The sequence below is a fragment of the Aquila chrysaetos genome, chromosome 4, assembly GCF_900496995.4.
Source record: "Aquila chrysaetos chrysaetos chromosome 4, bAquChr1.4, whole genome shotgun sequence".
Taxonomy (NCBI): Eukaryota; Metazoa; Chordata; class Aves; order Accipitriformes; family Accipitridae; genus Aquila; species Aquila chrysaetos.
In genome coordinates, this window is record NC_044007.1 from 45,305,214 (window position 1) to 45,330,484 (window position 25,271).

Consider the following 25,271-nt stretch of genomic DNA (forward strand, 5'->3'; position numbering starts at 1 on the left):
GAACTGTCAGAAGCATCGCACATTTCATACACCGGAATTTTGGCTTAGGATCAGACCCCAGCTCTCATCAGCTCCTCTTTTTTCACCCAGAAGTTTAGAAGAAAAATAATAGGACTCATCTAACCAAAGTTAATCCATCTAAAACTGATCCATTGGTCAAGGCAAGTTTTCTCCCATAATCAGTAAAGAAAAATAAATACATTCAATCAAAGGCAGGTGCCCAAGTTAGCTGATAATCATCATCTATGTCCTCCATTGAGTATAGAGCCAGGACGTCAAATTTAACTTTGGAAAGACTAATCCCTCCCTTTAGAGTTGCAAACTAACTTGAATAAGTATTTTGATGGTAAATACCAGCTTTGAAATGTTTTTCTAGAAAACTGTTTTATCTGAGGAAGTTTTTCTTTGTGACTTGCATGTGACTTTTTGTATGTGACTCGCAAAAACTCCTGTATTGGGTCTGGCTGAGATGGAGTTAATTTTCCTCATAGCAGCCCTCATAGTCCTGTGCTTGCATCTGTAGCTAGAAAAGGATTGATAACGCACTAGTGTTTTGGCTACTGCTGAGCAGTGCTCACACAGCATCATGGTTGTCTCCAACACTCTCCCCTCACCAGCAGACTGGGGGTGGGCAAGATCTTGGGAGGGGACACAGCCAGGACAGCTGACCCAAACTGACCAAAGGGATATTCCATACCATGTGACATCTGCTCAGCAATAAAAGCTAAGTAAAGGGAGGAGGAAGTGGGGGGGCATTCATTATTTACATTTGTCTTCCGGAGGAACAATTACACATACTGAAGCCCTGCTTCCCAGGAAGTGGCTGGACATAGCCTGCTGATGGGAAGTAGAGAATAAAATCTTTTGTTTTCCTTTGCTTTTGTGCGTGATCTTTGCTTTCGCTTTATTAAACTGTCTGAATCTCAACCCACGAACCTTTCATTATATTTTCTCTCCCCTGTCCAACCAAGGAGGGGGAGTGATAGAGAAGCTTTGGTGGGCACCTGGCATCCAGCCAGGGTCAACCTACCATAAACCCAAACCAAGCTTCATTTTCAGTGCCATCGTCAACCAAGGTGAACTGAATAAACCTTGTCGGCAAAGCACTATATTTTAATGTAAAATAATATTTTTAATATAATGATTAATACAATAAAGAAGTTTGACAAGCATACTGAAGCAAATTATTTTGTTCTGATGCCTTTAATTAGCATTTCAAATGAACAATAACAATAATGAAATGCTTTTCACTGGTCTAATAGCTTTAAGTTCTTAAAATGCTTTACAATTATTCATTAATAAAATATGGCGACAACTCTGGAAGGCAACACATTTTGTACCAGGAAAGAAGTGCACTGAGTATCCTGATTGACCATTTATGCTGTTCCAGATTAAAAATAGTGCTGCTCCACTGATTCCAACTATCTACTTAAAATGAAAACCAACTAAAAATCGGTGTCAGCTGTAGATTTGTTGATTAATATTTTACTTAGTTTCACTTTCCCCTCTATTTGCACAGGGTAGTATTCTATGATTGAATTTGCAATGGGTTTGAAAATTCCAAAAGCAACTTCATCTCCAAGTTTACAAAATAAAGCTTGATTCTGATGAAAATCTACTTAGTTGAATACCAAGACTATACAAAATGTTGTGTGAGCTTGTAATTCCATTATCACATTTGTTATCTATATTACACTAAAAAGAGGGAAAGTTGTTGCTCCTAGGATCCTTAAATGCAAGATTCAGAGCAGTGCTTTAGAAGCTGCTTCCTGGAACAGAACAAAAGTAGTTATCATTTTATTGAAAAACTCAAAGCTGTTGCCAAGCTGTCAGCATTTTCCGTGCTTCTAACTCAGAAAATTCCTCATCCACACATATGTTCATTGACTGGAAAGGAGAGCTAAGAGTTTTGCCAAAAAAATTCTTCCTCAGAGCTATGCAGTGAAACAGAAGCATGTTTTGTAGGCTTTCATTAAAGAAGTATTAAAATTTCTCCTTAAAATCCAGATGATTTTCCTGAGATCACTGATGGCATCTTAAATGAGATTAGAAGTGAAGAATGACCATGTGAGCACACAGCAACAGTAAATAGTCAGGAAAGGAAAACATAGAATCCTATGTAATCTTTAACTATTTACATTTAGTCAAGAGTTAATGTTATTTTTAACAGTTAAGTCTTAGGGCACAGTAAAGATTCAAATATTTCATACTGACTGGTACACGATGTAAAAGAAAGTTAATAACTGCTTAAGTGACTCTTAACAATAATGATTAATTAGTAGTACTTTCAAATTATTTATTCTGTATAATATAAACCAGTAATCTAATGTGATCTCTATGAAAGCAGTCAAATAATAGTTGAACAAAAGAACAAAGAAGCTTCAAAACTCTTCATAAAACTGAGTTAACAGCATGTGAAACTCCAATATTCCATTACTCAACCTTTTTACTAGGTTATAAATATTACATTTTCAGTTTGGGACACTGGTGTGTCTAGTTATTCATCTTACAAGAGTAAAGGTATGAAGAATTCATTTGTCTAGGTCCAGGCAGAAAACAAGACCTCTCTTTTCACAGCAGATAGAACAGACACCAAGGTACTATACATGGAAAAAAGCTGAATGGGTGCAGAACAAAACAGTAGGTGGGAAAAGGGGAACACACATGGAGAGGAATCTACAATAGCACAGTGACATGGAAAAAATGTAGGGAAAAAAAGGAGGAAAATGTTAGAATGTATTTTTTAAAATGTAATAATGAAATCTAAAGATATAAACAATACATTGGCAGCAATTTCATAGATCAACCTGCTAACATTTGATGCCATAATATCTTCAAGGCCACGGTCTCATGTAGTTGATCAGCTATTAGTAATCCCACTACATTTTGAAATAAGAAAATGTCATAAGAATGTTTTTTTTCATTGAATTATTTCATACATTTTCAAGAAGGGAGATTTTATATCCTCTTTTTGGTAATGCTTTGCTCTTTCTTACTGGCATTTTTTTGGATTAATTGACATGAGCAGTCAAACTTTACACTCATTCTGAGTGTAAAGGACACAGGACACAGGTCAGTCACATCTCCAATTTGAATTAATAGTGTTAACAACGTTTGCCAGCAGACTTGCTCATCTGCTAACAACTTCCATCGTGTGACATTCAAAGCTTGTCTCCTTATTTCAGTTCCTCACGCAACTGGAGAAGGTTGGCAGTTCGGGATGGCGGCAGAATGCCTGATCAACTGGAAATCCCCTTCCTCTGCAGCCGCGCTGGAGACTGAGGACAGTAAATGCAGCTGTGTTGTGTAGATGGTTAACACTGACTGGAACGAGCAAGAGCACTTGACCCTTTGCTTGTTCACACTTCAAAATGTTCCCAGTCCTACAGCATATGCCTAAAAGCAGAAACTTTCGCGTAAATACCTACTTGTAAAAATTCTACTCCTAAGATTGATTTATTTCAAAAGTACTGCATTTCTTAATATACAAATAAAAGAGAAAAAACCCACAACCCCAAAGTCAGTATGGATCTGAATTCCCACTAGGCTGGGTAATGAACACTCTCTGTAGTTCCGTGACAGCTATAGTTTCCAGCTACTGCCTCACATCATACACTGTGTCGTGGTTTAACCCCAGCCAGCAACTAAGCACCACGCAGCCGCTCACTCACTCCCCCCCCACCCAGTGGGATGGGGGAGAAAATCGGGAAAAAGAAGCAAAACCCACGGGTTGAGATAAGAACAGTTTAATAGAACAGAAAAGAAGAAACGGATAATGATAATGATAACACTAATAAAATGACAACAGCAATAATGAAAGGATTGGAATGTACAAATGATGCGCAGTGCAATTGCTCACCACCCGCCGACCGGCACCCAGCTAGTCCCCCGAGCGGCGATTCCCCGCCCCCACATCCCAGTTCCTATACTAGATGGGACGTCATATGGTATGGAATACCCTGTTGGCCAGTTTGGGTCAGGTGCCCTGGCTGTGTCCTGTGCCAACCTCCCGTGCCCCTCCAGCCCTCTCGCCGGCTGGGCATGAGAAGCTGAAAAATCCTTGACATTAGTCTAAACACTACTAGCAGCAACTGAAAACATCAGTGTTATCAACATTCTTCTCATACTGAACTCAAAACATAGCACCGTACCAGCTACTAGGAAGACAGTTAACTCTATCCCAGCTGAAACTAGGACAGTATCCACCCCTTATTCTATACCATTGACGTCATGCTCAGTTCCCATACCTTTAGTTACATCCTGGTCAATCATCAACACCTTATCTATCACTTTGAGACATATGAACAATGATATATATATATGTATACATACACAGAGATATCATCCCTTTAGTTTATGTGTTATGTTCATTAAATGTTCATTGAGTTCATTTAGTTCCTGACTCTGGGCTCCATCCGTCATACCAGTCTTTCTGGGCAGGAGGGATGGTGCAAAGTCCTCTCAGTCGGTAGAGCAGAGTTGGGCTTCAGTGCAGTGTGACGAGCAGTTGACATTGGACGCAGCAGGAGGATGGTGTGCACCGTTGGATTGTTGCATGCTGAGGTCAGTTCTGGTTCCATCACTACTGTGCTTCGCTCAGTTTTATCACAGTTTTTCTTGCTTGATCTAAGTGATTCTTACTATAGTACTATGGATATAGCATATAACAATTATAGTAATGATAACATACAGTAGCAGGGTTATATAGCAACTAGTATCATACAGTTTAATTCTGGCTATTCTCACCTAAAATTAAATCCCCTTGAGGCACACATCGGACTTCCCCATCTTTTCGCATCACCCACCAAGTGCACCCAGGCCCTTGAGCAAAAGCAATCCCACGAATGGGTTTACCTTTGCCTGAGGCAGGAGTAACCCAGACTGTCTTCCCTAACATATTTTTTGTGTGCACTACAGGGACTTTATCCCCTTCTACAGTACGTAAAAATTCTGACTGGGCAGGGCCACCCCGATTGGCAGATCCTCTGGTGTTGACTAACCAGGTGGCTTTTGCTAAATGTGTATCCCAATGTTTGAAAGTTCCACCCCCCATTGCTCTCAATGTAGTCTTTAACAGTCCATTGTATCGCTCAATTTTCCCAGAGGCTGGTGCATGATAGGGGATGTGATACACCCACTCAATGCCATGCTCTTTGGCCCAGGTGTCTATGAGGTTGTTTCGGAAATGAGTCCCGTTGTCTGACTCAATTCTCTCTGGGGTGCCATGTCGCCACAAGACCTGCTTTTCAAGGCCCAGGATAGTGTTCCGGGCAGTGGCATGGGGTACAGAATATGTTTCCAGCCATCCGGTGGTTGTTTCCACCATTGTGAGCACATAGCGCTTGCCTTGGCGAGTTTGTGGAAGTGTGATATAGTCAATCTGCCAGGCTTCCCCAAATTTATATTTCAGCCATCGTCCTCCATACCACAGGGGTTTTAACCGTTTGGCTTGCTTAATTGCAGCACATGTTTCACATTCATGGATAACCTGTGCAATAGTGTCCATGCTCAAGTCCACCCCTCGGTCACGAGCCCATCTATATGTTGCATCTCTTCCCTGATGGCCTGAAGCATCATGGGCCCATCGAGCCATAAATAGCTCACTCTTATGTTGCCAGTCCAAGTCCACCTGAGCCAATTCAATCTTGGCAGCCTGATCCACCTGTTGGTTATTTTGATGTTCTTCAGTGGCCCGACTCTTGGGTACGTGAGCATCTACATGACGTACTTTTACAACCAGATTCTCTAGCCGGAATGCGATATCTTGCCACAGTGCGGCAGCCCAAATGGGTTTACCTCTGCGCTGCCAGTTGCTCTGCTTCCACTGCTGTAACCACCCCCACAGGGCATTTGCCACCATCCATGAGTCAGTATAGAGATAGAGCACTGGCCACTTTTCTCTTTCAGCAATGTCTAACGCTAGCTGGATGGCTTTCACCTCTGCAAACTGACTCGATTCACCTTCTCCTTCAGCAGTTTCTGCGACTTGTCGTGTAGGACTCCATACAGCAGCCTTCCACCTCCGATGCTTTCCCACAATGCGACAGGACCCATCAGTGAACAGAGCATATTGCTTCTCATTTTCTGGCAGTTTATTATACAGCGGGGCTTCTTCAGCACGCGTTACCTCCTCCTCTGGCGACATTCCAAAATCTTTGCCTTCTGGCCAGTCCGTGATCACTTCTAAAATTCCTGGGCGACTGGGGTTTCCTATGCGAGCCCGTTGTGTGATCAGTGCAATCCACTTACTCCACGTGGCATCAGTCGCGTGATGTGTAGAGGAGACCCTCCCTTTGAACATCCAGCCCAACACTGGCAGTCGGGGTGCTAAGAGGAGCTGTGTTTCAGTACCAACCACTTCTGAGGCAGCTCGAACTCCTTCATATGCTGCCAATATCTCTTTTTCAGTTGGAGTATAGCGAGCCTCGGATCCTCGATATCCTCGACTCCAAAACCCCAGGGGTCGACCTCGGGTCTCCCCGGGTGCTTTCTGCCAGAGGCTCCAGGTAGGGCCATTCTCCCCGGCTGCAGTATAAAGCACATTTTTAACATCTTGTCCTGCCCGGACTGGTCCAAGGGCTACTGCATGAACAATCTCCCGTTTAATTTGTTCAAAGGCTTGCTGTTGCTCAGGGCCCCATTTAAAATCATTCTTCTTCCGGGTCACTTGATAGAGAGGGCTTACAATCAGACTGTAATTTGGAATATGCATTCTCCAAAAACCCACAACACCTAAGAAAGCCTGTGTTTCCTTTTTATTAGTCGGTGGAGACATAGCTGCTATTTTGTTGATCACATCCATTGGGATCTGACGACGTCCATCTTGCCATTTTATTCCTAAAAACTGGATCTCCTGTGCAGGTCCCTTGACCTTACTTTCTTTTATGGCAAAACCGGCTTTCAGAAGGATTTGGATTATCTTCTTCCCTTTCTCAAAGACTTCTTCTGCCGTGTTGCCCCATACAATGATGTCATCAATGTATTGCAGGTGTTCCGGAGCTTCCCCTTTTTCCAGTGCAGTCTGGATTAGTCCATGGCAAATGGTGGGGCTGTGTTTCCACCCCTGGGGCAATCGATTCCAAGTGTACTGGACACCCCTCCAAGTAAAGGCAAACTGTGGACGACACTCTGCTGCCAGAGGGATTGAGAAAAACGCATTAGCAATGTCAATTGTAGCATACCACTTGGCTGCCTTTGACTCTAGTTCGTATTGAAGTTCTAGCATATCTGGAACGGCAGCACTCAGCGGTGGCGTAACTTCATTCAGGCCACGATAGTCAACTGTTAGTCTCCACTCCCCATTAGACTTTCGCACTGGCCATATGGGACTATTAAAGGGTGAGCGAGTTTTGCTGATGACTCCTTGGCTCTCCAGTTGGCGAATCAACTTGTGGATGGGAATCAGAGAGTCTCGGTTGGTGCGATATTGCCGCCGGTGCACCGTCGTGGTAGCAATTGGCACTTGTTGTTCTTCAACCCTCAGCAACCCCACAATCGAAGGGTCTTGAGAGAGACCAGGCAGGGTAGACAGCTGTTCAGTGCCCTCCGTCTCCAAGGCAGCTATACCAAAAGCCCATCGATACCCCTTCGGGTCCTTAAAATACCCTCTCCTGAGATAGTCTATGCCAAGGATACACGGAGCCTCCGGACCAGTCACAATGGGGTGTTTCTGCCATTCATTCCCAGTTAGGCTTACGTCAGCTTCCAATACAGTTAACTCTTGGGATCCCCCTGTCACACCAGAAATACAGATGGGTTCTGCCCCTTTATAACTTGATGGCATTAGAGTGCACTGTGCGCCGGTGTCTACTAGAGCCTTATACTCCTGTGGGTCTAACGTGCCAGGCCATCGAATCCACACAGTCCAATAGACCCGGTTATCCCTTTCCTCCACCTGGCTGGAGGCAGGGCCCCTCTAATTCTGGCCAGAGTATCCGGTATTCACTTCTCGTAAAATTGGCTCAGAAGTCCCTTCAAGAGGATCAGAAATAAGATCAGCCCTTCTGCTCTGTTTGGAAACTGGAGCGGCATTTTTCCTAGTAGAATCCCCTTTTGTGGTGGTTTTTCCTCGCAGCTCACGTACCCGTGCATTTAGGACCGAGGTAGGTTTTCCATCCCATTTCCTCATGTCCTCTCCATGATCACATAGGTAAAACCACAGGGCACCTCGCGGTGTGTACCTTCTATATTCTCTCTCTTGGGCAGAGGAGCGCTCACTCCTAATAGCTGAGACATTGGTCCTTACAGGTGGGCAATAGGACATATCCTCTTTGAATTGTTGGAAATCCTCGGACAGCTTCTCCACAGCCGAGATGCAGGCTTGTAGGGAGGAGGAGAGATTTTCTTCGTATTGACGGAGTTGGCGAGCCACTTCATCCACTGTCGGTGCCTCTTCGTCTTTCCAGGTCATTATTGCCAGTGAGTTGGCATAGGACGATGGTGCGCTCCGTACAAATTTCCGCCACATGGGTCGTGTGCATTGGACTTCGTCTGGATCTTTGGGTAATTGTGGGTTGTCCGGGTCATGATGAATCGTCTCTAGCACAGCTAATTCCCTCAGATATTGGATACCTTTTTCCATGGTGGTCCACTTGCTTGATTGACATATAACATCTTCCTTAAAGGGGTACCTTTCCTTCACACTTGACAAGAGTCGCCTCCAGAGGCTGATGGCTTGTGTTCCTCTTCCAATTGCCTTGTCAATGCCACCTTCCCTGGCAAGCGATCCCAGCTGCTTGGCTTCCCTACCTTCTAATTCCAAGCTATTAGCCCCATTGTCCCAGCATCGGAGAAGCCAGGTGATAATATGCTCACCTATACGGCGGCCAAAATCTTTTCGCATATCTCGCAGCTCACTCAAGGATAGGGACCGGGTTATTACCTCTGGTTCTGCCTCTTCCTCCTGTTCCCGTGATGGCCCTGGTTCACCTTCATCCTTTGCTAAGCGAGCTGATTTTTTATATTTCTTTTTCTGTACGGGGGCAACTGATACTGGTGCAGGTTGATCCGCTGGTTCAGTTGCAGTATCACTCGCCGGGTTTTGGATATCCGCAGCGTCTGTCGCCAAGGTTTGGGTAGCAGCGTCTGTCGCCAAGGTTTGGGTAGCAGCAGTGCTCGTCGCTGGGGCTGGAGGGACCGCAGTGCCTGTTGCCAGGGTTTGGGTAGCTGCTGTGCTCGTTGCTGCGGCTGGAGGGGCTGCAGTGCCTGTTGCTGAGGTTTGGGTAGCCACAGTTCTCATTGCCAGGGCTGGAGGGGTCACGGTACCTGTCACCAAGGTCTGGGTGGCCGCAATGCTCGTCGCCGGGGCTGGAGGGGCCGCAGCGCCCATTGCCGGGGTTTGGGTGACCGCAGTGCTCATTGCTTTGTTGTTAGGTCCAGAGACCTTCTCTTCCCCTTGGGGGTGCTGAGTTGTGTCGAACAGGGCTCGATAGGCATGGGCCAGGCCCCAGCACGTTGCAGTGATTTGTATCTCTCTGGAGCTGCCGGGGTGACAGCATACCTTTTCCAAATATTTTACTAGTTCTTCTGGATTCTGCATTTGTTCAGGGGTGAATTTCCAAAACACTGGAGGTGCCCACTTTTCTAGGTACTTGCCCATACTACCCCACACACCCTGCCACTCATAATTATCCAGCCTCGGGGCAGACCTCTGGGTGATCTTCTTAAATAGTTGTTTAACCTTAAACAAGAGCTGAACCACATTCAGAAGCATGCTAATTCCCAGCAGTAGGGCTAGGACCGTGCTGGTATCAACATCCCAAGAGTATTCAAATTTTTCAAAATTCCCAAACACCATTGTAACTGGACTGAAGGAGAAAGGAGAGGGGAAAAAAGGTATCCCACTCATAGACTGGTTTTCCAAGGAGGAAAGGTAAATGGTATAATTATTAATAGTTTCCCACAGATGGCTCCCGCAGTATAAAGGTGACAATGCTGAGTGCAAATACCGGATTAATTCCACAACTGATGACTTTATCATACCATAAACCAGTGTTATACAATACATCAAAGCAAAAACCTTAATCCACCTCCCACGGATGATAAGCAGGAGAAGAGGGACTACATACAGCAAGCGAGGTGATGCATAACAGAACTTTAAAAACCAGAGCAACAACTCTAAGAACACATAAATCAACATAATGACCAGCGACTATAAGACCAATATAATGAATGCTTATAACAAATTTGTTTTAACGAGCTCTGGTCAGGTTTGTCGTTATCTCAACCCTTCGAGCCCCACGTTGGGCGCCAAAATGGACTGTCGTGGTTTAACCCCAGCCAGCAACTAAGCACCACGCAGCCGCTCACTCACTCCCCCCCCACCCAGTGGGATGGGGGAGAAAATCGGGAAAAAGAAGCAAAACCCACGGGTTGAGATAAGAACAGTTTAATAGAACAGAAAAGAAGAAACGGATAATGATAATGATAACACTAATAAAATGACAACAGCAATAATGAAAGGATTGGAATGTACAAATGATGCGCAGTGCAATTGCTCACCACCCGCCGACCGGCACCCAGCTAGTCCCCCGAGCGGCGATTCCCCGCCCCCACATCCCAGTTCCTATACTAGATGGGACGTCATATGGTATGGAATACCCTGTTGGCCAGTTTGGGTCAGGTGCCCTGGCTGTGTCCTGTGCCAACCTCCCGTGCCCCTCCAGCCCTCTCGCCGGCTGGGCATGAGAAGCTGAAAAATCCTTGACATTAGTCTAAACACTACTAGCAGCAACTGAAAACATCAGTGTTATCAACATTCTTCTCATACTGAACTCAAAACATAGCACCGTACCAGCTACTAGGAAGACAGTTAACTCTATCCCAGCTGAAACTAGGACAACTGCCATTGATCAATGCTTTGGGTTCTCCAAGTGTTTTCTAGTTTGCAATATTTTTCATTTTTGTGGGGGAAAAACCTTCTTCAAATGAGAAAAAGCTATTCTGCTCTTTCAAATTTGGCTTTACAAATGGCAGTCCTGTGTTTGAACCTCAGTAGATTGCGATGCTTTTTAAGTAGCTGCAGGAAAATAAGCTGGCTTAGGTTGCCCCTAATAATCATATTTACATCTGTCAGTTCTGAGTTGTCACTTAAAAGCTGTCCAGATTGGCAGGGAAAAAAAAGTTACAACCATCTGATAGATATTTGACGACTTCTGTGAAAAAATGGACTCACTTCACTGAATAGCTGACAGATACCAACATGATAAAAAAAAAATCACCATTCTTACTGGTAGCTTTGTGAAGGTAACAAGAATGGAAAGTGCTTGAAAGGTGACCTATCTGTTCACATATTTGCAATTCTCTCCAGGACAGGGAGTTTCACTTTGGCACCGTTCATACTATTCAATCACACATCAAAGTCAAAATAGTAAATAAATACAGAAATAAATACAATACAGAAAATAAATCAAAACCATATGTTTACTATTTCAAGCTTTTCACTTTTTTCTTCATTTATTTTTCTACTCATTAACATTGCTAATGTTAATTGAACTTGTTTTACCTATATCAAAAAAGAAAATTTTAAATTCTCAAAAGAGAATGATGCAATGTAACAGATTTAAAATTCACTCTCAGGAAGTCTCCAAAACTCTAAAAAGTGCAAGCAAGGGAAATGTAATAACTTCATCTGACTGCTCAGGCAAGTCACAATTAAGTGATATGTTCTGAATTTAAACTTATACTTAAAAATTAATAATACCTTTATCATTTAAATTAAAAAAATCAGAAAAAACATGCTATTGTACAAAGTTTAGAAGCTGAAAAACTATCTCTAAAGCAACTTTTTTTTTGTAATACCATATGGGCTTTGTATAAAGTTATAAATCTTTCAACACAGTTCACTTCACAATAGCAAAAGGACAACTTTAAAAGTGTGATATTGTATGTTTTTATCTTTACCAAAAAAAAAGAAGAAAGATTGTGTGATTAATAATGCCAGAAATCAGGTCTGACTACAGTTCAACAATTTAAGTTGGTGTTACTTTCTGACCCTGGAAAAGGTGTTTATTGATGAAGGCTTTTTCTCTATCAGAAAACCAATTACCGTCTATAGGTTACATTCAGATACATTTGTATCAACCTCAATTAAATCCTTGGACAAATGCCATACTACTCAGAGAGCTGTTGCTCTATAAATTCAGAAAAATGTGCATTCACTTTTTATTAGTACTGAAATTAGCATGATCTTCACATCAATCTCCCCAAAAAATCCTTAATTAAAAAAAATGCTAAGAGAAATTATTAATGTTTAATTAAATAATGCATTACTACACAGCAGCATAGAATTACTACTTGAAAGAAATGAGAATCATCTGTGTGTTATCACCAGGTGAGTTAGCAGTATTTTGGAAAATCTATGACTCTTTAACAGAACCTGTAAGAAAATTTTGTAAAAATGCAAACTCTCCTGATAGCTGAACTTAGCAATTTGTGAGCTGCTCACAGTTTATTTTCAGTCTTTTTAGAAAAACAGTAGCTGATTCAAATCATCCATCATGTCAGATGGTACATTGTAATATCCTTGGTTTATGGATCTCACATGCACATACACTCTATTAGAAAAATTTCTAAGTACAATTAGCAAACAAATAACATTTATTAAAGAAAAGAAGAAAAAAAACCCCACAGCTCCCTAGACAGATAAACTACTTTTCTTGATAAACACAATAATCCTTTTACTTGAATTTCAGGTGTTCATGAAAGGTGATAGAAATTGTGAGGATTAACTCTAAAATAAAAATTTTGATTCTGGAATTGCAAAGATTAAAACTTTTCCTAGGAATAAATCTACTGATCAGACACACCATATCTTAGGCTATCCCCCCTCCCATCATAATTTTCAGCAAGGTCAGTATTAGGCTACCCTTGTTAGTCCAGGCTATTGACCTATATGTCTAAAAAGACTGGGAGTTGCCTTATTGCATGTTGTCATCTGGAACACCGTATAGCAAACTTTTGAGAGTATAATTTCTTCTAATTCAAGAAATATGTTTAAAAAGAAATACAAAATAAAGATCTTCCATACTTCTGCCATTAATACTGATGAAGTTCCTACATGGTTTAATTCAGCTGTTTTCAGACATTTCTTTTTCAGGTGAAAAGAGTAAAAATCCTAACTCTTCTCTACCACAATAAACTGTCATAGATTTATGACAAATATAATTATAAGAAAGCTGTCTGTTAGCAATACCACAATTACAAAAAAATATTTTGTGAGCGTCCAGTACTTTAGGGAGAAAAAAGTGTACCTGACCTAACAGTCACTTGTCTTATCTTCCAATATTCCCACAGAGAGATTCATGGGTATCTTCAGAACACAAGCAACTTCAACTCTGGCACACACTTCCCATACCATAAAGCCTCTCTATGGGCAAGGATTTAATCTGAATTAGTAAAGACACTGCCTTCTAGGCTTTGAGTTTCACAAAATGCTGTCATCTCACTTTTGGTCATTTTCACTGGAGTTCAAATCTAAGTCAGATATCCACTAGCAGCATAATGCAGCACCCACTATATTTCTGTCCCTTGGAAAGTCTTCAAAAGCAAGTCTTTCTTGTTGCACTCATAAGTAAATCTCTGTAATACTTACTGATACAACTGATGCTCAAATTTAGGTCTAATCCGTGATCACTTGAATGTTCTTTGATGCTTTATGGAACTGCTACAGGTACAATTGTTGCAGGGCCCTCACTAACACTATCATTTTGTTCAGCCTACTAAAGAAACAGATGCTTTCTTTTTTAGTGTTTAACACTGTTTATGTTGCTTATAATCTTTTATGCATTTTATTTTCTTACTCCAAAGTGTACACAATGAAAAAAAGAAACAAAGTTCCTTTGCATCTCTAGTTCTGGGAAACTAGAACTGTTTTCCACCAAAAATGAAGTGTTCTTAATTTAAAGAACTAGGTTCTTATCCCATGTACTCACATTAAGCAGCACCTCATTCCTAAGGAGCCATTGATTTCATTTAGATTATTCTGCAGGATGCAGATCAGGACACTGCTGGAACGTTAAGTGCCTGTTTAAAGTCTGTCCTACACAGAGGAGCATGCAAATTGATTCAGACCCAACAAACAGAAGAGATACTGTTCTGAACTGGAAACATAGTAATAGCCTTTCCTTCTTCAACAGTGTAGAAGTGATTAAGCAAAACCTTATAATCAAATTATTTGAAGACTATTTATTAAAACAGATGAAAAAGAACTTTTACTGTAGCTACTTGTCTGTAAAATTTAACAATGCTATTGTTCCACAGTTACAAATTTTATTTTTATTCTTTAGAGTTTATTCTATGAGGCATTCAATGTCAGTTGCTAATGAAAGCACTTGCTCTTGGTCTGTAGAATGCGTGTAAAAGAAAAATAGATGTGGTCAGTCATCTAGAATGACAGAAAGAACAAAACAAAACCAACCAAGCAAAGTAAAAGATAAGAAAAACAAACCAACAAAAAAGAAACCTAAAAAATCAGGAATAAAAATGAGGAAAAAAATGAAAAAAAAAAAAAAGGAAGCCTGTGGGACTTGTCTGACCATGCTATACAAGCAAAGCACATGATTCCAGATGATTTAAATGACCTGTGACAAAAGGACAGTTAACTGACTGTGAAATGCCAATCATCCTTAGTTGGAATGAACCTACTGATTCAAGACCTAGTCTTAATCCCAGAGGAAATCAGGGTAAAGTGCTCAAAAGTCACTAGCCTAACAATAAGACTTCCAAGAGAAAAGAAACTCCTCATCACCACACGAATATCAATCAGTTAATGAGTTATGCATTCAATATGCAAATAAGATAGGGGGAGTGTAATTGGTGAAGCAAATCATCCACTATTTTCTACAGTGCCATTGCAAAACTAAACAGGGCAAAACTGTAAGATAAAGCCTTGCTGTAAAATGGAAAAAAAATAAATATGCATTTTACAAAGACGTTTAAATAACAAGTTCAGCAAAAGTAATAGATATTACGGCACAATAATGAAAGTCGTACTTCTGAGTGATAAAATCTTTTAATAAATAATGCCAGAATGGGATTGGTGGAATAATGGTGCCACAGTGTGTGTTGGTAATTGAGCAACTATATGTCGTGGTTTAACCCCAGCCAGCAACTAAGCACCACGCAGCCGCTCACTCACTTCCCCTCCACCCAGTGGGATGGGGGAGAAAATTGGGAAAAGAAGCAAAACCCGCGGGTTGAGATAAGAACGGTTTAATAGAACAGAAAAGAAGAAACTAATAATGATAAAGATAACACTAATAAAATGACAACAGCAATAATGAAAGGATTGGAATGTACAAATGATGCGCAGTGCAATTGCTCACCACCCACCGACCGACACCCAGCTAGTCCCGGAGCTGCGATTCCCTGCCCCCACTCCCCAGTTCCTATACTGGATGGGACGTCCCATGGTATGGAATACACCGTTGGCCACTTTGGGTCAGGTGCCCTGGCTGTGTCCTGTGCCAACTTCTGGTGCCCCTCCAGCTTTCTCGCTGGCTGGGCAGGAGAAGCTGAAAAATCCTTGACTTTAGTCTAAACACTACTTAGCAACAACTGAAAACATCAGTGTGTTATCAACATTCTTCACATACTGAACTCAAAACATAGCACCGTACCAGGTACTAGGAAGACAGTTAACTCTATTCCAGCTGAAACCAGGACACTATAGCCTGAGGTTGAATTCATAATTTCTTTCTATCTGGCCTGCTAGATGTCCTGTATGTTGGCGAACAGTACAGTCTGATCGGTAAAAGGAGCATCTATATCCCATATAAAGCACACAGACCTGTATTAGTAAGTTGTATTTGTACAGCATGAAACTGTCAAAAGCTAATGTCAGATTTGTCATGCAAATAAAACCAGCCTTTATGGAGACAGTGTAGGCAGTGTGTTCCTCTTGTTTCAGAGAAAAATTCAGAACCATTCACCTTGAGATGTTCATAACGGTGAGACGGATTCTCCTATACATTTTTCATTAATCTTCCACACCGTTAGCAATGCTAACATTCTACCAATTTATTTCTGGTTTCTGCTTTGTGTCTTTTTATTATACTTGTATTTAGAGAAACAGGGATGTGGCAACAGCAGCAATTAATTAATAAAACAGACAGACATAATAGCAATCACATAACATTTGCATAAACAGATATTACACTCCTATCCTCACAAGATTTAACGTGAAATCCTATGATAATTTTATTTAGCTCAAAGGGAGAGCAGAATGTTTATGATAGTTTCCCATAAATCTTAAAAATATCTCTACAAAATACAATTACAGTATCTATAAAAATGTCTATAGAAATGAATAGTAAATGGTTTCTATTATTTTTTTTAGCTATCTTCTAGAATTAAAAAAAAACCTTAGCATTACAATAGTTCCAAACCCTACAATATTATTCTATGTAACATTTTATAGATCTTCCAAATAATTGTCAACAAAGCTCAGTTTCTTATCCACAAAATTCAGTATGATGCTTAAATAAGAAATCTGACACATCATGTAAAAACAGTAGTACATAAATCACACTATTACACTGTTCCAGCTGAAGTCCATCTTTATTAACATAATGTGCTGGTAAAACTAGTGACCCTCGCAGTGTGGACTGGCAGTATGCATGAAGTCTGGTGTTGTCCTACCATATGAAGCAACCAAAGCAACAGAGGATAGCAGACAATTCCTCTACCGGCAAAGCCCTGCTGTAACAGTTACCCATCAACTGTCTTATCAACTCCACAGACAATACTCAGATATGTAAGTACATTGAGGTATCTGTATTCACTGCAAAAATCACTGCTTGTGTCATTCCTATTGCATTCAGTGGCTCCAATATTCAAGGGTGAGTGCAGAGAAACAATACTGTAGTCATGCATATAACTTATTCATTATCTTATTGCTGCTTCTAAGGTGAGTATTGCTAAGATCTACTCTCAAAAGATAATGTATTGAAATACACTTAGTGTTAATGGTATAAAATGAAATATCAAACTGTGGGAGTAAATGCATACATATGCGCGTGTGCGCGCACGTGCATATAAATACACACAGGATATTTTTGCTTTCTATAAAATACATCTTAAAGAAAAAATAAAAACTACTTACACCAGAATAGAAAGGCTCACCAGACACACAGATCACATCCTGCTCCTGGATCATCAAAATATCTTTGGCTAAGTGCAGTCGCACTTTGAAAGGCTCCTGGTTACCATCCTGCAGCAAACAAATCCCTGTCTTTGTCTTCAAAGGAAGGAATAAAGAAAAAAAGTTTTCTCAGTTAGCACTTTGCATTGCTAGAAGTGGTATTTTGAAACAGAATAGCTGAGATATAGGTACAGTTACCATAAATATGTCAACAAATATCCAAAACTATTACCAGTAATCACTCTATTTATTTACTGTGCTCAGACTACAAGGGAACGATGGTTATAGCAGTAACTAGTGAAGGCAGATTTTGCAACAATAAGGTGCTACTCTGCCCATGATGAATTTGTGAAACTCCTTTCAAATTGCTTCAGAGCAGCTGTGCTCTTACGTTCCATCTTTGTATTAAATGATGACACCTCCCTTGGACATGAAATACAAGCTGATGTTCCACATATTACACCAATTTTGACACAGAAATACATAAAATAACACCTCCAAACTAGCCAGATGTGAGCACTGACAGCCTACACTAACCTGCTGTGGGCTTTTCCTGACCTGTGAGCCCAACACTGACTTAAGCTTTTATGTTCCTTTTCAAATGAGGATGCTGAAGTTAAGGGTAAGAGAAAAGAGATCAAAGAATGCAACTCCCTCTAGTAACTTACTTCTTGCTCCACTTCTGTATTTTACATTTATGGTTAGAGATGAGGAATTCTGTAGGATTCTTCAATATACAATAAGTGGCTTTTCAACAATTTGTAACAGTGTCTTTGTGGTAGTACCTATTTGTGCTACTTTTGGGGGCTTTATACATAAAAAGTTCAAGCAGTGAAAAAGTCTGCACATGTAAAGCACCTGCAGTACTTAACAATTTTTTCCCTTAAGGCTGTGTTGAAAATAGCACTCTTTATAACACTTCATAAATGGACAAAAGTCATGTTAGTATGAGAAATTTGCTTACAATCTAAAAATTTAGCCTTACAACATGTAATTTACCAGTATTAGATACCTATACCTATTTGCATAGATACTGATATATATGTATGCACATATGTATCTCAGAAGAAAATTCATATATAAAATGTATTTAAAATCTTGGACTCATCAGTAGCAATAATAAAACTTCTATTGTCTTCATTCAGGTCAGATTTCAATCCACTGTCTGTAAAAATTGGCTTGAGAAGAGATCAAGGAAACAAAAGTCTTGCTGTGAACTTTTAACTGCCAAGGTTGACCCAGCTGAATCTGAGGGCTCTTTCTCAGACAGGTTTAAAAGAAGATTTGGAAGATCTCCCTGTAACATGCTCTGATACCTTACATCCACAGCATGGAGAGAACAAACACAAATATGGAACTGACAGCAAGCAACTGGCAGAAGAAAAGTTTAAGTTGCTCTCAGGAGGCTTTGAAAGAGGTGGAAAGGTCGAGGACAACCTCTAAATAGCCCTATATAATGTTCTCCACTAACAAACTGTTCTGTCACTTCTGCTCCATGCTCAACACTCAAACTTAGGAAATTGTTTTGCCTTGGATACCAGTAGCAAATGTGTCTAACTAACTCAGCCATAACTTTGAAAGTAGCCCTGATGTTGTTTTTATTCTTGTTAAACTAAGAAGAAGAAAAAATTAAGAGTTCCACGCACTGAACTCACACTGAGGTCAGTGGAAGCTCTGGTCAGAAGACATCATACAGCCTTGTTCTAATATTTAGGTGTCTTTTTTTTAAACAGGATGAGATAGAAACAAATCAAATAAATGGATCATGAAAGGAGTTAGGTTTTCAGTACCACTGAAAAATTCTCTCTCATATCATACATAAAATGTTACATTAAAAGAAACAGAATGTAAAATAGTTAAATTCCCCTGGTCCTCTCCTTATAAATTCTGCTTTACAGACTAAGATGACTCCTCTTCCCATGGAGTTGTGAAGTAAGCAGTAAGTGACAATGGAAATTGAACAAAGTTGGCTGTAAATAACTGTGGTCAAATAAAAGGGGCTAGCATACAAACATCTACCACTTATAAAATGCCTTTCTCCTGCAGAAAAGTTTGCAGACATGCCTTTCCTCCTCCCTGGATAACTGGCAATGGAATAAATTCTGCCTCTGATATACTGATGATAGTAACTCTGCTTTACTTGACTACATGTTTCTGATTTGGTCAATAACCCTAGAAAATCTCCAAAGAGTCTTTCCGCAAAAGCTGAGGGTCCTCTTTCTGGGAATCAGAGGCATATAACCATAGCAGACACAATTAGCCATTAGAATAAAATTAAAATTCAAGCTGGTTTCTAAATGCATTTGGGCTGAGCTTATTCAGTCTGAACAAGGAAAAGCTTGGGAACAGCAAAATATTTTGGCCCTTGAATAGATTGGTCACACACACTCAGGGATCTTTTTTACATCAGACACTCTAAAATGTAATGAACCACTTTACTGTTGTTGGGCTTTATGAAAGCTGGTTTATGATACAATTCAAAATTAAATCTTCAATTATACTACCTCCTTTCCTCTCCTACCTGAAAGCAGCATTAACAACCAAGTAACGGAGAAGAATGTACTTCAGTTTCATTAGATAAGCTCAAGAGAAGTCCTTGAGAACAAAGACTGGAATTTAATTATTTCACTATGTTTCATTTTTGTCCGCTGAATTTCTTTTTTCTTCTCTCCCCTGCCCCCTTCAAAGCATCCAGTAAACTGAAGTGAATAAAGATATGAGCTCCTGCATCCTTATCCAGAGCTGGAACTTAGGGAAGACATCCTGTATATATGTTTTCATGTAAATTACTGTGCACATCATCATTTTTCATTCATATGGCCCCAGTAAAATTATTTGGTTGGAGAGAGATCATCTGACTAGCCTATACCCCTGCCATCTCTTACATTTGAAGAGCTTAGATGGTGTGCATGTATGTGTGTGGATGAGGTGCGGGGGTGCAGGGTTGTGGCTGATGTTGGCTTTTGTTCCTGTCACTAATTTTTAAGAGATTCCATGAGAGAGTATGCTAAAATTTTCCCTTCGAGCCTTCTACATTTCACTGGCACAGGGCTCTTCCCTACCCCTGACTTACAGCAATAAACCAGCATACGGCATGTCAGCCAAGCTACTGTAACTGTCAGTGTGAGGTTGTGCAAGGCACCCTCTTGTGCTCAAATGTATGATAAACTGCATCGCCTTACAGCAGACACGGATAGAGAAGATAGCTCAGCTGATAACAGTTTGTTAAGCCAATACACCTTGACTGTATGTTTGAGCCAAAATCGCCAGGAACATTGCCCTGCTTACTTTTATACCATCCTACTTTCTTCATCCTATTTCTAGAGTTCAGCACCTGTTGTAAAGAGGGCAAGAAAACTGAGTGTTTAACGTTGCACATGTTTATGAAGTAGATGAGGTAGTCTAAGGAATGGATATGGAAGCAATATACAGTGGTGAAAGAATGAGTTTCCAAATGGGAAAGGAGTCAGTGATTTCAAGCAAAAGCAGTGATGAAGGAAGGTAGCAGTACCTAAGTGACAGATGCAGTGAATGTTGCACCTGCACAGTACTGCCTATGTCATCTCATTCTACACCCTTTTAAGCTGAGTTAGACAAGAACACTGATGCAGCAAGAGCTGATGTCCTTGGCAGGAGTGAAGAAACTGCTTACTGTTCCTGAACTAATATAACTACAAGAGGGGCTGCAAACTGATCCCTCTTTGCTTTGCCACGCCAGCCTGTGTTGAACTTTCTGCTTCAGATCAATATCAGAGAACAGTATAAGTTGGCAGAGCCCTCAAGGCAGACTGCTTCTACAAAGAATACGGTCACACTCAGATCATTACTAGCAACAAGGCAGTGAAAAAAGACCTTTTAAAAATCTTTTTCCATTATACCCTGACTTACAGCACATTGTCCATATTGGGTGTGTATAAGATCTGGCCCTATTAGGGAGGAAAGCTATTAGCTTTCCTAAAAGGAATTTAGAAACACTTACGTACCGTAAACGGCTTGGTACAATATATATGGCCTTCACAAATATTTAAGAATTAATTTCAGAGGAAATACAAATGAAAACTACAGTTTATACATTTATGCTAGCTGCAGAGTCTCTCCCAAACTTATACTAAAATTAACACTGTATGAGAAACATCTTTAAAGTTACCTATTGATTTCAATTTCCTGCAGGACTTCCAACATAAATATTTTTTAATTTATCTGGCCTAAATAAGGCTACTGGCAGGTTTTCTGCTGAAGAATTTTTTTCTTTACATTTTTCTCTATTTGTTGTTTTCCTTGTCATTTACGATAAGAAAAAAAAATACTAAAACTTTTTCTTTGTTTTGTTCTGGAGGAGACTTATTCAGTATTTCAAGTAATTTTAAATACTCTTCATTAGTTTTCAAGACATGACTATATCTTTTATTTATGCTATTTTATCTATTTCTTTTGCCTTATGGTAATAAAACAATTTGATTAGCTTTGCTTCTTCTAGTTTCACATCAGTAGGAATACTTCAACACATATCCCAGAATAGTTTAGTCCATGAACCAGTGGAAGAAAGGAAGAGAAAAAAAAATCTCTCAACACATTTTCTATGCAAGGTGGCCTGGATTTTTAGTTTCTGCTTTGGCTGGTATGTCCTAAAATAAATTAAACCTCTGCAATTAAGTTTTAAGCCCTGAAATTTATTTCTGCCATCAAGAATCCAATACCAGTAAGGCGAATGGGTTGCAGAAACTGCCTTAAATATGTACGTAGTTCATTTCAGATGAGTATCTATGCTTTTGGATGCTTATTTGAACTGAGGCTGACCTCTGAGTATTTGGAGATATGCCTGTCACTGCTTTATAAACACAAGTATAATAATAAAAAGGCAAATTGAATCAGAGGTATAAGGCAGTAATGGCAATGAATACAAGAAGTAGGAATACGCATCAGAACTACATAAAGGATGTTTTTTAAATGGTCCAGCTACTCGTTCTGAGGAGGTGTTGCTAGTGTAAGTGAAAAGCACTTATATTGTCAAAAATTGGAATGCAGCCCAGATACACAGGGATGTGTTCATCTTGTCATTCAGAGCCTTTTCTATCAGATGCTGACATTTTCCAATCGAAAGGATAGCAAATCCATTCCTGCACATGACTTTTACACTCCAACCAGAAAGAACCACAGGAAAATATTGAATTTGGACTTAATCTTCTTTTTCTTTGATTTGCCAGGTATTTGCCAGGTAAGTATTTGGCTATGGCATTCCTCATAAGTGATTTTCTTGAAAGAATAAAGTCTTACAGAGAATTTCCTCGTTTCATAAGTCTAATTAATTCAATATGTAAATTAGACATTTGGAAAAAATATATATTTATATAAAAGTAAATATATATGAGCTTCTTACTGAACTAAGGTACTTTTTCAGAGCAAAAACTTTCATTTTCTGACACTATAAGGAAACAAGTTTTGATGTCTGAATCGCCAGTGAGCTTTATGGGACTAGATTATATCATTACAGTTGAGGCGAAGAGAAAAGGTAACATAAAATTTAAGGCTATTGTGAGAACATGCATGTTTCTTCAAATCTAATTCACCTATTACATGACATTCTCACAGGCATTGTAAATTGCCAGTCATTTTCCATCTTGTGATTTTGGGATTAAATTATGAGTTGAAGATGGATTTAAAAAAAAAACAACAAACACCACAAACCCAAGGTATTAGAAATCCCAATATTGCCATTTGATAGCATTTATAAACAAAGGAAATCATAAGTTTAGGATGAAATGTGTAAAACAGAAAACAGCATAAAGGTGACTAGAAACAGTCCAAAATAGTATACAACAAGATTTATGGAAGAAAGTAATGAGGAAGTCAAAATACTGCTTAAAAATTAAAACACATTCTGTGGCAGGCAAAAAAACCCTAACAAGATGGATGTTGAAATAGAGGTCACTACACCTGTGAACAGCAGAATGTATCAAATTATAAAGTTTGCGAAGTCTACAAGAATATTCATAGGATTCATAAAGCAGAGGACAAACAAATAGTTTACCAATTCAAATTAATCCTTCAGAAAAACAATGGGCAGTACTGTAAAAACAGATTAATAGATTATAAGCATGAAAATGAATGGGATATTTACTAATTTAAATAAGTTTGAAGTTATATTAGGAAAAAAAGCCGAGCTAATAGAAGAAAAGGATCAGATTCCAAAAGTTAGAAAGTTAGAAAAGTTAGAAAGCTGCTCTTGCAGCTTGTTCATAAAGTACATGGAAAATATCAACTTAAAAAAAAAAAAGTATCTAAGGGGAAAATGTTCTAATGCATTATAATCATCCCAAGTCTTCAATTTCATCAGAAGGGTACTTTTACTGCAGAGGACAGTATTATGTCAGAGACTGAGGTTATCTTCCAAGAGATAGTTTTCAGAATATAGAATAAGGTCAAGTGAGTACAGGAGAGCATTTAAAGAACTCAGTGACTCTATGATTTATGCTCTTGTAAAGTTCAGAAAGCTCAGGATAAAGGCTAAAAGAGGAGCTGGATAGTCTTATGGTTTAGAAATTGTTGAATATGTACAAGAACCAGTATAATAGATACATTTGCTGATTAGTGAGGGAAAAGAGCATGGAAACCAGAATAATTAAATATGAAACCATGGAAAATTTCCCACAACTAGCAAGTGGAGAAGCCACAAGAAAAAATAACTTTACTATTAATTAATTAATTAATTAGTTAATAACATCATCAGATACCAGGTAGTTTCCCTTAGAAAAAATGCATGCATGTGTGTAAGACCTCATCTTTTTGTAGTGCCAGTTGAATTGTCTAGCACAGAAGGTATTTTCTTGTTGAAGAAAACTACTTTAAGATGCCTTGAAAGGCGGCACAGCCTATAGATAAGATGCTTACAGGAGAAAATAATCATTAGGATCACAGTAATCATCTTGAGACTGACACCAAACTGTACCTGTCTACTTAGAAGTGTTTAAGCTCTTATTATAATCAATGCTTATTATAGGCAATAAAGTGTAGAGAGCAATTCAGTTGATCAGCAGGTTTTGGGAGAACTGAATTGCTCACTGGGTTCCACTGACTGTACTATTCAGATCTGCAGTAAGAACTTAGGCACAAAGTACATGTGCAGGTACCTACAAGTAGACAAGACCACTTCAGTGTCCAAATCTCAAACCAAATCCCACTAGCAGACACTAGAAGAAATGCATAAAAGCATCAGTACTATGAAAGGACGAAGGTTCCCTCAGAGATATCCAATGCACTACAGCAGCAGGCATTTAGAATGAAAAGAGTAGTTTAAGGAAAAAAAATTGAGTATGCCATGGACACTATGAAAAATGTGCTTTAGCCTCAGTGCATCTATGTGGAATATTTTGGGTTTATGCTAATTGAAACTCAGTTCAAACCATTTACTGCCATTAGCAAGGATGGGGATGGAAGTACCAATGGAATCTCACTCATCATTTTGTGAGATGTTCTTAGTTCTTCTACAGTGGTGGTGGTTACGGCACTGGGGAAAGAAGGGTGACAAGATACTCAGAAGAAAGGAAACAAAGAGGGGAAGAAGAGGAAGATCAAATTGCCAAGATGCCTCATGACAGCTTTTATTGCCATTATCAAAAACTGTCTAGTAACTATTTTGGCATAGAAGACCAGAGATTATTTTTCCCAGATACATAGTACGATTGAGAATTTGATACAATAGGGGATGGAGGAGAAAGAAGGCTGAAAGTTGTAAAGGTACTGACTAGATAACCAATTAAACAAAAGTACATGGAGCAAAGTCTGCAGCTACTTTATGTTTCATGTCAATAGTTGAAATAAATAAAATAATACCAAAATATCTGTGGCTTGGAGTGACTAAACTGCTGCTGAAGATGTGCCAATGGAATAGAATCACAAGTTAATTAAGGAGGTAGTGCGACAATGGTATTTTCTTTAGTCGCTATCATCACTTTCATAAGAAGCTCAAGTACTAGATGAGATTTTGGTGACAAGTCTGGCAAATCTTAAGGTATTAAGAAAACTGTATTAAAAGCAACAGCTGAAAGTTATATATTGCGAATTGAAATAGAATGGATGATTACACCTCATACTGAACTCAAGTGAACAATCATATTAAGTAATTACTTAATAC

At 39.6% G+C, this 25,271-nt stretch overlaps 1 protein-coding gene across 11 annotated transcripts in view; it reads right to left on the reverse strand.

Moving 5' to 3' along the window:
• SNTG1 (syntrophin gamma 1) overlaps positions 1-25,271 on the reverse strand; it is a 372,119-nt gene that overhangs the window by 149,871 nt on the left and 196,977 nt on the right. For 8 of the 11 annotated variants that reach the window (XM_030012053.1, XM_030012058.1, XM_030012057.1 and 5 more), the window contains one exon: positions 17,102-17,236. In XM_030012053.1, coding sequence (XP_029867913.1) covers positions 17,102-17,236 — 135 coding nt within the window. Of the gene's footprint in view, positions 1-17,101; positions 17,237-25,271 lie in introns of those variants that run through there. The other 3 variants (XM_030012060.2, XM_030012061.2, XM_030012062.2) reach the window with 1 other exon arrangement.